This window comes from Fringilla coelebs, assembly GCF_963513975.1.
Source record: "Fringilla coelebs genome assembly, chromosome: 5".
Taxonomy (NCBI): domain Eukaryota; kingdom Metazoa; phylum Chordata; class Aves; order Passeriformes; family Fringillidae; genus Fringilla; species Fringilla coelebs.
The window spans coordinates 50,882,260-50,900,344 of NC_140033.1; the positions used below are offsets into that span (position 1 = coordinate 50,882,260).

Genomic DNA, 18,085 nt, shown 5'->3' on the forward strand with positions numbered 1-18,085 from the left:
TATTTTTTCTCTATTAAGTGGCGATTAAGCAGGAATGCAATTTCAGTAAATGACAGTGTTGTCCCAAAGCAGGTTCTCTCACTCAGTGTGCAAGAGGCCAATCCACACATATAATCCAGGTATTTGATTTATTTACAGTTCTGCACAGAAAGGGGTGCCGGCTGGCAAATCCACAAAGCCAGCATGGCTACCAAAGCTTTTTGCTATTTATACATTTCACCAAACAAAGCCACTAATGTTCCTTGGCTAAAAATTACCTAATTCTCTTTTTAATTAGTATTCTGTCTTCTATTGGCTAATGGACCTCTCCCTGCTCGTGCTAATTAGTCTGCACGCTCAGTCCCTCTCTCCTTTCCAGTCGGTGGTTTCTTGGGTCAGTGGCCATGATCTCCCCCTGCCAGAATTACCTTTTACTCTGTTGGAGCTGATTCAGCACAGTTGCTGAGCTGTCTTTATTAGTTTCTTCCTTACCTTGGGGGTTCTGCCAAATGTCTTTGTGGCTTGTAAATTCTGGATTCTTTGTGTCCACTATCTGTGGTACATCCCTCTTCCCAAGCTTTGCCGACCTCTCCTGAGGTCACTGAAAAACGTTGATCCCTAACCTTAACAAGGCAGTTCTACTGTCAAGTAATTTGTCTTTCTAACATCTGGACATCACTTGGAGCTTGTTTGTTAGCTCCTCTTTCACAGATTAAACTTGTTAATCAGACCTGAAAATACACAAAGATCAAACATCAATGAACATCTTCTCTTAAATTTTTTTTTTAATAGTTGACATTTTGCGACAACGCTTCCGCTTTACGGCAGCCGCGCTGGTTGCTCGCTTTTCCGGGGGTTGGCGGTTTTCTGCTTTTACGACAGGGCGCTGCCGTCGCGCGGCGCTGACGCGAAGGGCGCGCCGGGGCTGCGCGCGGCCCTTTCCCCGCCCGCCGCCGCCGCCGCCGGAGCCGCTCCCGGATCCGCCGCTGGATCCATCGCCATCGGGGCCGCGCCGGAGCCGCGCAGGTGAGGGAAGCGCTGGAGTCGCACCGGAGCCGCTCTCCTGCCGCGCCGGCACCTCCCGCGTGTACCAAGACCCCCCCCCAGCCCCGCCCCGCCCCGCCGGTTCCGGTGGGGCCGCGTCCCCGCCCCTCCCCGGCACACGCAGCGCCCACCGGGACCCTTCCTTCCTCCCCGGGCCTCGTTGGCGGAGGCGCCTTCTCTTGGCGCTGGCTTGTGCAGAAGCAAGGCCTCAGGTCTCGGTGCCACACCGTGCGGCAGCTGAGGGTCTGAGAGTTTTTTCATTTTTTCACCTTTAGAAAATTAAAAAATGGCGAAGTTTGTGGCACCCGTGATCCAGGACAACCCTTCCGGCTGGGGCCCGTGTGCTGTGCCCGAGCAGTTCAAGGACATGCCGTACCAGCCCTTCAGCAAAGGAGACCGCCTGGGCAAGGTACCTGTGCCGTGCTGGGCCCTGAGCTCTGGGGCCCTTCTGGGCCCCCCTGCACGCTGCCTCCCGTGTTCGCTTTTGTTACCCTGGCTGCCCCTCTGGCACCCTTGGCAGTGCGTCCTGACACACTGTGAACACCTAGCCGGGCTGGCGGGCCCAGGTGGGAGTCAAAAGTATTAGACCTGGAGCATATGTTGTGTTAATTCTTACTTTTAACTGTTTATGCTCGTTCTTAGGTGGCCGATTGGACAGGAGCCACGTACCAGGATAAAAGATACACAAGTATGTGTGGGCTGCTGGCTGTTCCTGGGGTTTCTTTTCTGCAAGCTTCCTTCCAAGCGTCATTCCTGCTTTCATGTCTCATACCCACCCTGTAATTACCTGCACACCTCAGCAAGACAGCAGCTTACTTTAGGAAGCTTGTTTTACCCTTGGGAGAGCTCTGTGGGGCTCTCCCTGTCCTTGGGGCTTACTCTGGGTTTTTGTACTGCCTTACTACCCGGGCTCGTAAGGCAGGTGTGGAGGGGGAGTAGACATGCAGGTGTAAGGCAGGCATCCCAGTTTAGATATCAGACTTAGGTGAAAGAAGCTGGGGGGAGAAAGAGGCAAAGCATCAGGGTTTTTTCTTAGGACCTTGGTGCTGAGCTGCTTTGTTTTTTTTCCAGACAAGTACTCGTCCCAGTTTGGTGGTGGAAGCCAATATGCCTATTTCCACGAGGAGGATGAGACCAGCTTCCAGCTGGTGGACACGGCCCGGACGCAGAAAACAGCGTACCAGAGGAACCGCATGAGGTTTGCTCAGGTAGCGTGTCCCTGAGACGGGATCAGAGGGGAGCTTCGGCAGCACAGGATTCTTCCCAGTTGAAACCTGTTCCTTTTTCTTTCCATCATTTCTGCAGAGGAACCTTCGGAGAGACAAGGACCGTCGGAACATGCTGCAGTTCAGCATGCAGACGCTGCCAAAGAGTGCCAAGCAGAAGGAGAGGTGAGGCTGCAGAGACGAGCATACCGAGCTCGGGTTGGAGTGTGAATGTACTGTTGATGAATTTGCAAGCTTGCAATAACAGAGTCTGCTGGAGCAAACAGTCAGCAAAGAATTTCGGGATGTTTTGAGTACAGTGTTCTTCTGGTGTCAGTAGTACTTAAAAGCATGGATTTCAAATGGCTACCTAATAATTTAGGAGAATTTTTTAGTTGTGTTTAGGAAGTAACGGTGACATTCTAAAGAGAGAATATCCTTTCTGCAAACTGCATTTCAGACTTCAGGTAAAACTATAGGAAGAGCTGCTTAGAGCAAGGAACAGACTTTTTAATGCCTTGGGCGTCTTGATCGACAGATGGCTCAACAAATGTTTCAGCAGCTCGGTGTCTGAAAGCAGTGCTCCTCTGGTAGTAGTTTGGAAGTGGAGGAGTGGTTGTGGCATATAGGAATCACGGCTTTTCTCACATTTGTCATTTTAGAGATCGTTTGCGCCTACAGAAGAAGTTTCAGAAGCAGTTTGGAGTGAGGCAGAAGTGGGACCAGAAATCACAGGTAGACAAACTGATGAGCATTGTGCCCCCTGTGATGGTTAGGTTTCTGTGGCTGCACTCACAGGGCAGCTCCTCTTGCACAAATCCTGATGTGTCTCCATTTCTCTCTGTACTTGTCCCCCCTCTGGCCGCACAGCAGAAACCTCGTGACTCCTCTGTTGAAGTTCGCAGCGACTGGGAGGTGAAGGAGGAGATGGATTTCCCTCGTCTGATGAAAATGCGCTATCTGGAGGTGTCAGAGCCACAGGACATGTGAGTTCCTAAGACAGCCCTTTGCTTGCTCCATGAAGTGACCGGATTTTTGGAAAGCGGGAGCTCAAGGGTCTCCTGCCTGGTCCCAATGTTCTCATTGAAGTACCAAAACCAAGGGGAGGTAATGGAACACCCAGCAGGCCCTGTGCAGTTCGTGGGGGGTGTTATCTGTAAGAGGGGTATCCAGATGGTCCTCTTATCTTTGCAGAGAGTGCTGTGGAGCCCTAGAGTACTATGACAAAGCCTTCGACCGCATTACAACAAGGAACGAGAAGCTCCTGAGGAGCATTAAGCGCATCTTCCATACTGTCACCACTACGGATGACCCAGTTATCCGAAAGGTACCCACCAGTTTGTGAAACTCAGTTTGGGCTGTAGTTGGAGTCCACTTGTCGCTGTCAGACCAAAGGGCAAAAGCAAGAAGCATTAGCTGGTATCACTATTTTTCTTAGGTGGAAGGCAGAGCTAGATTAATGCAGAGGTAGGAACAGTGGCCCAGGAAAAGCTCCAGTTCTGGAAGGGCAAGCAGACCCGTACTTGAGCTGTGTTGGGAAGAAAATTTATGTCAGAGATATATGATCCTTGGGCCTTGCTTTTGGAGGTGAGGAAGGCTGAGACATTTCTCTCTTTTGACTTGATTTGCAGTGAGAAGCTGTGCATTTTCCAACAGAATTAACATTTTGTAGTAGTTTCTTACCTTCCCCTTGTGTGGGTGAGGGTGGGGCAGGATTGCTGGGTAGTACCTTACTCTTTGTCTGGCAGTCAGTGGGGTACTCACCAGTACAGCTTTCTCAGTCAGAACTGCAGAAGAAATCAGTGATCTGGTTTGCTAGCGCTTCTTGTCCTACCTAGGGAAGGGGTATCTGTTTTTATTGCTGAAACAGTTTTCTCCTCCTCCTGTATTCACAGCTGGCCAAGACACAAGGGAATGTGTTTGCCACGGATGCCATCCTGGCCACACTGATGAGCTGCACTCGTTCTGTCTATTCCTGGGACATCATTGTCCAGAGAGTTGGATCCAAGCTTTTCTTTGACAAGAGGGACAACTCAGATTTCGGTGAGGAAAAGTCCTGAAAGGAATTTCTGTTGCAGCAGCTATAGGGTCTTATTTTCCTCATGCTTATTTGGGTGTCCACACTGAGCCCCCTGAACAAGCTTATTACTGCAGTATGTGTGATAGCTGTGGGGGGAACTTCAGTATTGATGTGCTCTGATGTGGGGCTAGAAATTTACTAAAGCTGACATAGTTACTCCCCCAGGTATTACCATTTGCATCTGGTTTTCTTCCCAGACCTCCTGACAGTGAGTGAAACAGCCAATGAGCCACCACAGGAAGAGGGCAACTCTTTTAATTCTCCACGCAACCTGGCCATGGAAGCTACTTACATCAACCATAACTTCTCCCAGCAGTGTCTGAGGATGGTACGGTGGAACTGTGATGAGTAGTGGGTCTGTGTTCCAGAGTCTCAAGAGGACACTTCATTAAGGCTGCTTTAATACAGCCCAGAAGTATTTTAAATGACAGTTGTGTTATACCGGTGGTCTTTCAGTTTTGAAAGAGGTGGGATTATTTCTGGTGAACAGTGTGACTTTGTTGTAGGAAGGTTTTCACCTTGATTTCACAGAGAAATCATCCTACTCCCATTGATGTAGACAGGGTTCTCAGTACACTTAATGAAGCCTAAGTGCCAGTACAAGTACTGCTTATAGTGCTGTGACTAATGTGAGCATGAGGCTTTCATCAGCTGTCTCAATGTTTTGGTGTTTCTCGACATAAGGGAAATCAGCTACTATTGCTGTAAAAGAATACTTTTCCAATAGAGGAAAGCTGTCTCTTAACATGTTCTGCTGTTGTCATCTGCAGGGAAAGGAGAAGTACAAGTTTCCCAACCCAAACCCCTTTGTGGAGGATGACATGGATAAAAATGAAGTAGCCTCTGTTGCATACAGGTAAGTTGATATTTCTGATGCCCAGGTTTTGTCAGTGTGATACGGAGGCAAAACAGGTTGGGAGTGTTATTGATAGAAGCTTTACCTTTAGAGGGATTCATGGATGACCTCACAGTGAAAAGATAGAGGAGGAAAGGATTTTGCTGAATGCTTCTGTGGATCTGGAAGAGAACAAAGGTCTGAATATAAAGGTCAGAAATAACCAGCTGGATTGTTTATTGGCAGGTACCGAAGGTGGAAGCTGGGAGATGATATAGATCTCATTGTCCGCTGTGAGCATGATGGAGTGATGACAGGAGCTAATGGAGAAGTGTCATTCATCAACATCAAAACACTGAACGAGTGGGATTCGAGGGTGAGGAAGAACAGGATCCCCAAGCTAGCTCTAACTGCTTCACTGCTGCCTGACATGCCAGGTACAGCAGGGAAGATGAGACAAACATCTGGCGGTGTCCCCTGGGTGTTACATTCCACTAAGGAGTATAACTTTGGTGGACAAGCAATGCTGTTGAGATTCTCCCCTAAATGTGAGGTAGCTGGCTTGAGCCCTCTTATCTCCCTGGGTGTTCAGTGCAGTAGCCAGTCTGTTCTTACGGTTCTCTTTAGAATTCTTTCCTCACTAACTACCCCTTCTAACCAGTGCCGCAAATGTTGAGCAATCTCAGCTGTTTGCATTTCTCCCTTCCTGGTGCAAGAGCATACTCTGTAGTCTGCAGTTCACACTCCCTTGTGGTACTGTAGGGTAGACTGTAGGGTAGACTGCTTTCCTATGTGATGACAAGGTGGCTCAAGAGATGCCTGCTCCTGGCTTGTCAGGCTGACCCTGGTTTTGATTCTCCTCTCAGTATTGCAATGGGGTGGACTGGCGCCAGAAGCTGGACTCTCAGAGAGGGGCTGTCATTGCCACGGAGCTGAAGAACAACAGCTACAAGCTCGCCCGCTGGACATGCTGTGCACTGCTGGCTGGATCAGAGTATCTTAAACTCGGGTAAGGGGGGTGGTTCACACCAAATGTCTTCAAAGTGCATTTTCCATTATTAAACTTGGTGTATGGCTTAGTGAGCATTTAGAGAATGAGTAATCGTAAAATCACCCAGTTTTTGAGTGACCAAGAAAGGAAAGCTTGTGGTGAGTGCAACAGCCTTGGTGTAAGCTGCTTCCCCTCAGCATCCAGCTATGACTGACCCCACACGTGAGGGACAGGTGGCCTGTGTGGGCTCTCAGCCTCTTTGCTGTGGTCACCGACAAGGGAAATAAATACAGTTATTGTGGTGCCTGTCAGGAATCTGATTGAGATCCTCAGTGCCCTGTTACTGAGAAATTAGGTGGTGGGGGGAGATACGGCCACAGCATTTTTTAAACTGTCAGCTTAAAATCAGTTGAGTACTGTAGGTAATGGACAAGAGGCTTTTGCTAAATATTAAAGTTCTAGTGGTTCGGCAACCTCAGTTCCATCCGCAGACACAGAATTGATTCTTTTTCCATCTTTTTCATTCCAAGCTCCCAGCTAATCGTGCTATTTCTTAATTTTATCTGTGAGGCTAATTCTTCTTTATCTTTTTGTACCTCTCCATCCGATTTGGGGATTTCCAGGTGCATTGCAGGTTGAGAGTTTGTAGCCAAGAAATCCTCTTAGCTTTCAGTGTTGGAGTATTAGGATTTTTTAGCCCAGAAAACAAAAATAAAATGATCATGCTGCTTTTTTTGCTGGTGTTCTGCTGTCTGGGTGTAATCTGATACCACTCTGGTTTCTTCTTGCCCCCCTAGGTACGTATCCCGTTACCACGTGAAGGATTCTGCCCGCCACGTGATCCTGGGCACACAGCAGTTCAAGCCAAATGAATTTGCCAGCCAGATTAATCTGAGCATAGAGAATGCCTGGGGCATCCTGAGGTGCGTCATTGACATTTGCATGAAGCTGGATGAGGGGAAGTACCTCATCCTCAAGGACCCCAACAAGCAGGTGATCCGCATCTACAGTTTGCCTGATGGCACCTTCAGCTCTGATGAAGATGAGGAGGATGAGGAGGAAGAAGAGGAAGAGGAAGGTTTGTAGCATACTTGGTGCTTTATGCTTTGAAGTGATGTTCTAGTCTGGATGAAACGGGGTTATGTATGATGAAGACCAGAGCTAAAGGGTTGGATCTGACCAGTGCAGTAGGAACGAGGCTGGGGAATGTGTGGTCCCAAGGATGGGACTCTGTTGAAAAGGTGTGGGTGACATTGGGAGTACTCAGCTGGAAGAAAAGAGTGCAGAGTTGGAGATGCAGATGTTGTGCCTCTTGTACAGATACTTGATGAGGACTGGTTTTAGCAGGGTTTGGGGGGAGGTCCCAGGTCCAGAGCGCTGTCTGGAAGAATGAAGCCTGCCAAGAAGCCCTTCATTCAGCAGCCCCAAGGTCTGCAGCAGTGGGTGGGTGCTAATTTCTGTTGATACTGGGATATTTTCTGACTGCAGTTTTAGAAATGGCAGTGACTATAAGGTGACACATTTAAAATGCGTGGTGGCAGAGCGCAATTGAGGGAACGTGGTGAAGCTTTTCTGAAGAGACTTGAAGCTGAGCAATCACTGGCTGGTCTGGATGCGAGTTTTGGAGGATCGGTGCCTGGTGGATAACTGCTGCCTTCCCTTTGCTGCCTAAAACCATGTCTGATGTGACATCTGTGTATGCTCCACTGACAGAGGGAAACCATTTATCCTAGAGCTCTTGCTTCTGTCATAGGAAAGATATATCCCAGGTTATTTTTAGGCTGTAAGCTTAGCCTGGGTGCTCTGGATTTTATTATGGAAATGTTAGTTGAGTTGCTGCATAATTTGCTTAGGAATGTAAATTGTGTATGACGAGTGTGTGGTCTTGGCTGATGGGCAGGTTTGTTGGGAAGCTGGACAGAGGCAAGGAGGTGTCACAAGCCGTCCAAAGTGACAGCCTTGGGTTTTTTTGTGTTCCTTGTGGCATTTTCTTGACAGCAAGGGTTTAATTCTGGGATTTTCTTCCCCCAGCTGCATTCACTTAATTTCTGCTTCTCTTCTTTTTCAGAGGAAGAGAGCTGAACCCTGCAACCAGCACTGAGGGGCTGCAGTGCCTGGGCAGCCCCGGTCCGGGGATGAGCTGTGGCTGTACCTTTGCCCCGGTTGTGCTGCACATCGATCATAAATGGGGGGAAGGCGGAATAAAGTTGATTTTGCCGACTGCCGGCGCTGTTTGTGTGTGTGTGCCTGGTTCGGGTGTCCCCCGCGGTCACGGTTCCGTCCCGCGCCTGCCCCTTTAAGCGCCGCCCGCCCCCGGACACGTGGTGCGCCCGCCGCCATGGAGCCGGCGGCGGGAAGCGGTGGTGGCGGCGTCACGTGACGCGTGGAGCGCGCCGCCCCCCTCGCTCGCCCCCGCAGCGGGCGGGAGGTAGCGCCGTGCCCGCCCCGCCCTGCCCGGGCGGCGCGGGAAGGAGGAGGGAGCGGAGCGGGAGGAGCGGAGCGGCGGGAGCTCCATGGTGCAGGTGCGGCTCCGGACGGGCGGCGGCGGCCCCGCGCGTCACGTGCGCTGCGCCTCGTGCGCCGTTGGGCGGGGGCGGGGGCATCAGGGCCGGGACCGTATTGGCGGGGGAGCGAGGGCAGCGCCGGGCACCCCATCTCCCATTGGCTGGGGGGCTTGCGCCGCCCGTCCCTATTGGCTGGTGGGGCGCAGAGGCGCTCGCGACCAGCAGTCCGCAGGTGCTGCCCCACCTTGGCACCTGTATGGTGTGGCGGGGGCCACTGTGCACCCATTGGCTGGAAGGCCCGGGACCCCTGCTGCTATTGGCTGGCAGGGAGCAGGGCCCCGCTCCGACACCCCACCCTGTGTGGGGCGTCATGGCGGCCGGCTCTGGGTGGCGGTGGGCGAGGACTGGTGGGGTCGGTGGTCTCCTGTGGGGAAGCTGCAGCCCCTGGGGTGACGCCTCCCGGTCCTCTTCCCTTCAGGGTCGGCTGCGCCAGCCTCGCCATGGCCCCGGCGGTCTGCGGGACGCTCCTGGGACTGGCCCTGTACGCCAGCAGCCTGTGCGCGATGTGCGGCGCCACGTTCCTCTACCACGACTACTGCGTCATCGGGGCCGGCCCCGCGGGCTTGCAGGCGGCCTATTTCCTCCAGCAAGCCGGCCGGGACTACATCGTCTTTGAGCGGAGCCATGCTCCCGGCAGCTTCTTCGCGCTCTACCCTCGGCACCGCAAACTCATCAGCATCAACAAGCAGTACACGGGCAAGTCCAACAGCGAGTTCAACCTCCGCCACGACTGGAATTCGCTCCTCAGCCACGACCGGCGGCTGCTATTCCGACGCTACTCTCGCGACTTCTTCCCCAACGCTGACACGATGGTGCGTTACCTGGAGGACTTTGCTTCCCTGCTGAAGCTGCGGGTTCAGTACAACACAGCCATCATCCATGTGACATTGGAGAACAATGAGCAGGCCTGGAACGGCCATTATTTTCTCCTGACCGACCAGGACAGGAAGAACTACAAGTGCAGGTAATGGGCAAACCTGGGGCTTGACATGCAGCTCACAGCTTTGCCCTGTTGAGGGCAAAGCTGTGAGTATCCGAGGATGGAGATTTCACAGCCTCTTAGAACCATCAGGGGCGGAAAACATTTTTTAGGGATTGGCAAGCGGATGGGTGGAATAACTCCTCCTGGGAAGGCATTGCGTTTTACGAGCAGTGTTTTGCTTTGGGCAGCTGAGGAGGTTGGGAGGGCAGACACAAATTGGCTGCCATGGCCGTCACTGCAGCGTCTGTCCTTGATAAGTAATCTTGAAGTCACTTTTGTTTTATCACTTGATAATTGCTGTCTGTGAAAAAAGTAACTCAGTTGTACTCACAGCCAACACTGCCTTTATTACAAACTGGACTGAGTCAGTGCAGTGACATCTTGCTCCCGTTTTCCCGTATGTGCTCAGGGGTGTGTCCCAGACAAGTGAAGCCCTTGGTTGGCACAGAGCTGGAACAGGCGGGAGGAAGCAGAAGAAAGTGAGGAATTTTTGGGGGAAGGGCAAGGACTGTCAGAAATAACCCTCAGGGCTGCTGGTCGCTGAATTCCCCTTCCACTGTCCTATTTACGTGTGTGTATCCCGTACCACCGCTGAGCTCCTTTCCTAAAAAACCTCGAAGTTACTCGTGTGAACATACGGAGTATATTTCTCACCTCTCCTGAGAGCCTCAGCTCTACGACAGCAGGTCGTGCTGGCTGTCACTTGCCGGTGTGCTGCTGGCAGGCTCCGAGGGGACAGAAGGCAATCCCGGACACCCACGTACTGCGAGCGAGTTGCTCTCGGGATGCTGTGTAAGCAAAGCTGGGACAGCAGGCAGTGCTGCTTGCCTCAGCTGCCTGGTGCTTCCATCTAAGTCGCAAAAACTTCCTCAAGAATCAACTGGAAGCTCTTATGGAGTGATATAAAAAGATCACTGTAGTTATTTTTGGTGTTAACAATTAGTGATGTTGCTAACTTGTTTTTATGACTGGCAGTTACACTTCAAAATAGCGAAACTATTTCCTGTCTGTCTTAAAAATGACTTCTGCTCTGCCAAATGTCAACTCAAATTTTAAATCCAAGTCATTTTTATGCAACATATAATCAACCTGTGATACTGTCAGTGAGTTCATACGAGTAGAAGTTGCATTCATGAACAGGCAAGGGAGATGCGTATATACAGCACCCACACTGACTGTTGCTATATATATAACAGTGTTCCTAGTTGTCCTGAGGATAGGGAAGAGAGGAGCAAGTCATTAGTTGAAGCTAGGTAGAGGTTTCTCTTGAAACCATGGCCAGTGCAGCTGGTCCAGTGTCACTGTGGGGGTCACATTGCAGCGACCTTCCACAGTGGGAGGAGGGAGGAGGAAGGAATGAGGAGATGGAGCCCCTTTCCTGAAATTCCTGCATTTCCACGTGCTATCCCTATTCTTGCAGCTCTTTGTTGGTTGCTGCTGGGACGTGGGTTCCCAATGTGGTAAACTTTCCTGGCTCAGAGTATGTTGAAGGTTACGAGACTGTGTCCATCAACCCAGAGGACTTCACTGGCCAAACCGTGTTGATCTTGGGCCGAGGGAACTCGGCCTTCGAGACAGCGGAGAACATCCTGGGTGTCACAAATTTCATCCACATGGTGAGCCGGTCCCGCGTGCGCCTCTCTTGGGCCACCCACTACGTCGGGGATCTGAGGTAAGGAACTGCTCCTGTTCCTGTTCCTAACACAGCTGGAATATTAACAAGGAGAATCACCTCTTTCCCAGGTGACAGGATGGACTGGTGTGTGGTCATGGGGGCCATAGGGGAAATACAGGGCTTTCTATAGGTCCTTGATTTAAAGCAATCCAGGTTGCAGTTGCTGAACACAGAGGCTTGGTGAGAGCTTTTTTAGGACCTAAAATAGAAACATGTCCTCTTGGAAACTATAATCTTTAAAATCTACTGGCTCTCAGTTGTTCCCTTGCTTCTAGTTACAGAGGAAAATTAGGAGGTTGGCTACATGCTGCAAGGACAGCGAGGCTGTTACCTGTGCTGTTCCTGTGAGCCCTGAGGCTCTGGGGATAACCCTTACACTGAAGAGGAGTTGGGATGCGTGATGAGTGATCCAATTTTCAGTAGCTAAGACAGAACCTCCCTTCTTTACATTCTTGTATTTTCCACAGAGCAATTAATAATGGCCTGCTGGACACCTACCAGCTGAAATCTCTGGATGGGCTTCTGGAGGGCGACCTGGAAGATCTGGCTATCGTTAAGGACAAAAAGGGAAAGCTACACATCACACTGAGGTTCTACTTGGAGAACAGGAACATCAGTGCTGGCATTGACTCCATCACCCTCCCTCAGGATGAACTGGACAATTTTGCCACCCGTGCACCTTACGACCGTGTCATCCGCTGCCTGGGCTGGAAGTTTGACTTCTCTATCTATAATAGGTGAGGGAGAACCAGGATCTCCATGAAAAAAGGTATTTAGGCTGAAGGGCCTGAGTAGGGAGGAAAGGGCAGAACAGGTCTTCTCCTGGCAGCATTGTTTGGACCTCTGTGTGCTCTGAGCTGCTTGGTGCTGCACAGTCCTTTGTTTATCCTGCAGGTAAGGCTGTGTCCCAGTGGGAATGTGTGTCACTGCCCTCTGACCAACAGGCTTTAATGCTTTGCCGATGGGAGCAGTGAGACCTGAGTGACACAGAAAAGCTTGTACCTTTAGAACTTAACATCCTGACCTGCCAGATCACAAGGACAAGGCTAGCAATGTTTGGTTTTTTTTTCTGGAATTAGGATGATAAAGGTGCAGATCACTACAAGAAGGTTTTGTCAGGGAAAAAAAAATTCCCTGAGGATGCAACCTTCATTCCACCTTGGTACATCCTGCAGTTGAAAATGATACTGCTAACTTCACTGTCTTGCAAAATTCATTGTTAGTGGCTCAGCTGAGAATTAGACCTTGTCCAGGGCTATCTTGAGATGAACACCCCTATCCTCCAAAGATCCTAATTTTAGTAGTAAAAGCCACTGAAGGCAGCAGGGGTATGAAGCAGAATCTTGCAGTGGCTGCAAAATAATGTGTATCAGAAACCCTTTTTATTTTCTACTCCTGTCCTTCCTGATAGCTCTTCTCCTTTGCATATCAGATCCCTGAGAATGATGCCAGGAAAAGGGAATATTAAGAAGTACCCTCAAATCAAACCCAGCTACGAGTCTAGAGGCACTCGGGGGCTCTTTGTCCTTGGCACTGCTAGCCATTCAGTTGACTTCAGGAAATCTGCTGGGGGCTTCATCCATGGATTCCGGTATACAAGTGAGTACTGGGGTGCACAGAAAGGGCAGAGGTGGAAATCATTCCTCCCTTCAAAAGAACAATCCATAGCTTACTGCTGGAAAGAGATTGCCCTTAGTCTTGTTCTGGCAATAAAAAGGACAAAACACAGTCAAGCTGCAGCTGCATCATCTGAAGTGGTGGAGAAGTGACTTGGGGTCATATATGAAGTTTTTGGTTGTCTGTCTTTGTTTTGTCTTGTATCTCTCTTGCGCACTGTCTGTTATTTATGTAACACAATAGATTTTTTCCTGCCAGATGCTCTGCCTTGTGACAGGCTGTGGGTGAGAGGTCTGTGCTGTGGAGTTAAAACCCAGCAGCTGTGGGCAGTAGAGAGAATTTCCTTCTTTATGTGTGTCTGCCCATCCTTATCATTAAAGGACTGCTGAGAAGTAATGAAATATCCCCAAGGACCCCCCACCCCCTCCCCCACCACTTCGCATCACATCAGCTTTCCGAGGGCATCTCCACTGCAGTTACCAGCTATTGGGGTGGGAGATCCTGAGCACAGAGGAGCTGTAACGGTTGTTTATTGTGTCCTGCTGCAGCACAGAGATTGGATTTCTTAAAGCATTAGCTCGTGTTGTTAAATAAGCTGTCTTTGTTTCTCTCCATATCTTAGCTCGGGCAGTCCATCGCCTATTGGAAAACCGTCACCATGGTGTCCCCTGGCCATCCACAGTCTACCCTATTACACAGCTGACCAATTCCATCATCAAGAGAGTGAATGAGGCCTCAGGCCTCTACCAGATGTTCAGTGTCCTGGCTGACATCATATTGCTGAGAGAGTGAGTGAGTGAGTAATTATTCCCAGCACAGCGCTCCATAATTTCATTTCTGTTTCTCTACCATTCCCTCCCATGTTGACACCACACCAATTGTGCTGTTCCTGCCTAAGGATGTTACCATCGCATAGGCAGCCACCCCAAACCTGCACTACTGCTGCAACTGGTGCTCAACTGTGCAGACTGTTTCTCCCTCTTAAAGGGCTGAAATGGTCCAGACCTTCCCTTTAGGCTTAGAGGTGTAGTACTCTTTTACTGACCCCAGGAAAAAACTTTGAGCAGTGCTACTGTAGAGATTCCCATAATCTAGGAAAACAATGGTGTCTTGTCACAGTATCTGCAGCCTTTATAAGCTCTGCATCAAGTCCAGCTCAGATTTGTAATGACCAAACAAAATTACTATCTGATGACTTTTTGGCTTTAGCCTTGACCAGCTGAGGGTGGGTTGGATCCCAGCTGGCTTTCTCTGGTGGAAAATTCCGATGGTGTGTTTTCAATTCACAGGAATGCCACAGCATTTGAATACCTGGAAGAGTACCCTATTGGAGTCCTGGCCGAGCTTGAAATGCAGACGGGAAGAAAGGCTCGCAATGGGCTCTTTGTCATCATCATGGAGTATGGGAGGAATTTCTCTGGGGCCGACAAGGATGTCTTCTACTACAACCGTGCTGTGGGAGAGGCGCAGCATGCCTGGCAGTCCAACTTCTTACACCCTGTGATTTACTATTACAAACACCTCCCAACAGGTGAGCTTTCCTGCTAATTGTGTGACACAACCAAAACAAAGAGGGATAAAGATAAATCAGAGTCAGAGTGGGGCTGGTACCTGAAAGCACTATTCCCCCTTCCTGTGAGACACCTCCCACCACTGTATGAGCTGAAAAAGAAGCTGAGAGTTGGCAAGAAAGTTCCATCCGTAAGACCGATATTGGGGATGAGGGGTTGTACCAGAGACCTCACATTTGAAAACATGAACAAACAGGTGTGCTGGAAATTTCCCCATGCCCAAAAAGAGGAACAGTTCTTCCCTTTGGCTGGCACCCTATGTGAATTCTGCAGAACCTGACAGATGAGGGTGTTGTTGTTTGGCCATCTTGCTGCGAAGAAAAAGCTGCTCTCTGGCAGGCCCAGGTCTGAGAGGTCACACAGACACAGAGGCAGCCAAAGGCATGGATTTGAAGAGGAGTGTTCTATCCAGCAGCAGGGCAGACTTCCTTGGGAAATGAGTATGTTGAAATCTTCATCTCCAGAAACCAAGGGTTAGGGTCCAGCTTGCCTTCTCGGAAATAAGCATGATGGGTAGCAGCATTAAACACAACGTAGCCCATCTGGCAGTCCGTGCCCAGGGGGAACAGGAGTGACATGACAAGAATGCTACAGGCAGAGACAGAGGGCAGCTGTGCAGTGGCAGGGCTGTTGAGGACAGAGCTAGCAGAGGGGATTGCAAATCACAGTAATGGATTAAAAGGTCAGGACAAAGGCGGAAACAGCTGTCACAGCTGCTTTCCACTCCCCAGGCTCTTTTTAATGCCATTTTGCTTCTAAGAGACTCCCTTAATGTTCTCTTGGCAGAGCGTGAGATGAGACTCCGTCCCCCAGACTGGCCTCTGCCCCGGCCAAATGCCATCCATCACATTGTGGAGGACTTTCTGACAGACTGGACAGCCCCGAATGCTCACATCCTGCCGCTGAGGCGATTTTTGGAGAATTGCCTTAGCACCGACCTGCGCAATTTCTTTGCAGGTAATTTGTGCACACGGTCAAAATGGCAGGAAGAGGAGGAGCAATGTGAGGAACGAGTGACAGGAGTGATCTCTTCTGCAAATAGCTGAGATCTCCCTGTGGTGAGCTGCTTGTGTCTCACCATCAGTCACACTTCCTCAATGCACTCACCAGATGGTACAAAGTGCTGTTCCGTGTGTATGTTCCCAAAGAGTCCTTGCTCTTGTCACCATTAGAAGAAGACTGGCCCAGGCATGCCAAGATTTAGAGAAAGGCATATAAGGTTGGGTTCAATCCTTTTTCTAGCTGCAGCTTTCCTTTCGTCTTCATTATCTGAACATTTCTTTGTGCCATTGTGTACTAGATCTCATGTACCAGTGATTGGATTGCTTTCCCATGGGAAATGGGAGTGGTGTGATGTGAGAGGTGAAGAGCCTCTGCTGCCTTCGTTCCTGGTCTTAACACTGGTGTGGGACCCTCCTGCAGGAAGCCCTTATGGCACACAGAGGGAAGCCATCTTGTAGCACAAAGAATATGCCAGATGAATGCAAGCTCAAATCCAGCTCCTTTTTCTCTCAGTGTGCAGACTGGGGATCCCTCTCTGCATCTCCTGAGCTCTGCAGAATTACATCAATTACTGTGCTGACCCCAGGGAAGGGTAGCGGGTGGGAAACTCCAGCCATCTTCCTTCATCCTTTCTGCCTTTTATTTTGAACAAGTCCCTGATAGTTTATGGGAGTATTTCCCTACGGGGTATCTCTGCTGACTCTAATTTTTGATCCTTTCCCCTGCAGAGTCCTGTTTCCTGTTTGCCTTCACCCATCAGAAGCTGCCTCCCTCCTGCCAGCAGGGGTACATTCGAATGCAGGGACTGCTGGGGAGCCAGGAGCTCCGGCAGCACGCGGTACAGGCTGGGCTGCTCCAGGATTACACTCACACAGACTTCTTGGGTGACAGACCCCCTGACAGCCACCATGGGTCACAGGAGCACTTGATGAGAGATCATGGGATACCAGTTCGTCCTCTGCAGCATCTTGTTAATGCCAAGGATGAGCTTTAACCTTTCTTGCTCCACACTGAAATCTATAGGTGCTCTTGTGACTGTACTGTAACAGAGATCCACAGCAGGATTCTGCCCTTTCCAGCATCCCTTTTCCATCCCCATGCCTCCCACTGATCGTGAGTTGCCAAAGACCTGCTCAGATCTTGCTGTTACAAAGAGGACCAACATGCTCTGAAGGATTGAGGGACCAAAACCCAGTGATGCTGAGGTTCCCATGTTGTCCTTGCAGAGTTCAGAGTTGCCCGAAGATGGTGTTGGTGTGTATCTCACTGACCAGTATCTGCAGCGACGTACAGAGGCCACAGAAGGGAGCACAGGAATGCCTGGGAAACTTGAGATGTCACATCCCCTTCAAAGGTGGCCTGCTCACAGCCCATGGCTCTCTGGTCCCTGGATGCTGTACACTGTGTATACTTGAAGATTTGTTTCTGCATTGAATCCTGAAGTGGTACTCCAGGCAAACTTCCTGGTATTTTTCCTGCATTTGAGTTAGGGCAGTTGTGTAGCTTGAGTGGGGAAAGATGATTTTTTTTTTAGTTATTCTATAGGTCAGATAATTTATAATTTCCCAGAGAACACTACAAGGGACTCTTTCCTCCACAACAGATGAGTAGCTTGCTTGGAATGCCTGGAACACAGAGACTTAAAGAGTTTGGGTCTGCTGTCCTCATGGCTTTTTTTCTCCCACACCAAGCAGCCTAGAAGGTTAGCCTTTTATAAAGCATGACCAATATTTCTCCTATTTGCACTATGTTCCATCAAGAAAGTTTGATGTTGTTAAAATGCTCTTTCTCTGTTTTATTCCCCTCCAGTCACCTTGAGATTTTAGAGGGACTGACAGGGAGGTTGTCTGCACTTTACTGCTCCCCTTGTCAGCCACATATGCTTGCCTATCACCTCCCTGTGAACTCCTTCCATGGGCCTGGAGTTGCAAAGCAAGAGCAGTTTTGAGCTTGACCTCATGATGTCCCTGTGATTTCTAGGAAATAGAGGAGGGATGACAGGGAACAGGCTTTTATCTCCACGCGTTTTCCAACTCTCTAGCTTCTTGAAAAATGCACGCTATTGCTTCCAAACTGAGAGGGGCTGTACCTTACATGTACCTAAAGCTCTCCCAGTCCTTTGAATTCAGCTGCTGTTTTCCCTAAAACCTCAGTTCCTTGGAGAGGCAGGGAAGCAGAATAAGTCAAGGAAGTGACAGAGGAGTTCTTGCTCTCTTTGAGAAGGGTGGGCTCTGCAAGCAATGCTGCTGCTGGAAGGTAGTGCCTGTTCACATGCAGCTGGAGAGGGTGGCATGGGCTACGCTGGTCTGTGGTCACCCCTCAGTGTAGGGGTGCACGTTGGTCCCGGTGCCCTACCCGTGCGGGCGCGTTGTGGAACGGAGTTAATTTCTGTCTGGGGGACTGTAGAGCTGTGCACTTCCAGGAAAGCTTAAAGCAGGTGAAGCTCGCAGCGCTTTGCCTAGCCTCAAGCTGAAGAGAGCCGCCAGCCGCAGGGACCGGGAGTGGCACCGGCACCGGGGCCGCGCCGCGGCTCGTGCTGC

At 50.2% G+C, this 18,085-nt stretch overlaps 2 protein-coding genes across 3 annotated transcripts; both read left to right on the forward strand.

Annotated features, from left to right (window-relative positions):
• The first annotated feature begins 870 nt into the window (after positions 1 to 870).
• Positions 871 to 8,355, forward strand: EIF3D (eukaryotic translation initiation factor 3 subunit D). Of its 2 annotated transcripts, none has more exons than XM_084205933.1 (15): positions 871 to 1,005; positions 1,299 to 1,432; positions 1,666 to 1,711; positions 2,095 to 2,231; positions 2,329 to 2,414; positions 2,891 to 2,963; positions 3,099 to 3,214; positions 3,423 to 3,555; positions 4,124 to 4,271; positions 4,506 to 4,636; positions 5,079 to 5,164; positions 5,390 to 5,519; positions 6,010 to 6,152; positions 6,932 to 7,212; positions 8,203 to 8,355. In XM_084205933.1, the coding sequence occupies exons 2-15, from the start codon at positions 1,310 to 1,312 to the stop codon at positions 8,214 to 8,216; spliced, it is 1,647 nt and encodes a 548-aa protein (XP_084062059.1). In that variant the 5' UTR covers positions 871 to 1,005; positions 1,299 to 1,309; the 3' UTR covers positions 8,217 to 8,355. The 2 variants fall into 2 exon arrangements, with proteins under 2 accessions (XP_084062059.1, XP_084062060.1); XM_084205934.1 differs by having other exon boundaries at positions 3,102 to 3,214.
• Positions 8,356 to 9,008: 653 nt separating this feature from the next.
• FOXRED2 (FAD dependent oxidoreductase domain containing 2) lies at positions 9,009 to 17,273 on the forward strand (the record flags this gene model as incomplete). Its single annotated transcript, XM_084205718.1, is given in 9 exon segments — positions 9,009 to 9,044; positions 9,046 to 9,662; positions 11,101 to 11,352; positions 11,823 to 12,092; positions 12,788 to 12,954; positions 13,595 to 13,760; positions 14,262 to 14,503; positions 15,330 to 15,500; positions 16,274 to 17,273. Coding segments are annotated over 9 exon segments (2,187 nt in total). The 3' UTR covers positions 16,540 to 17,273.
• Positions 17,274 to 18,085: the final 812 nt, after the last annotated feature.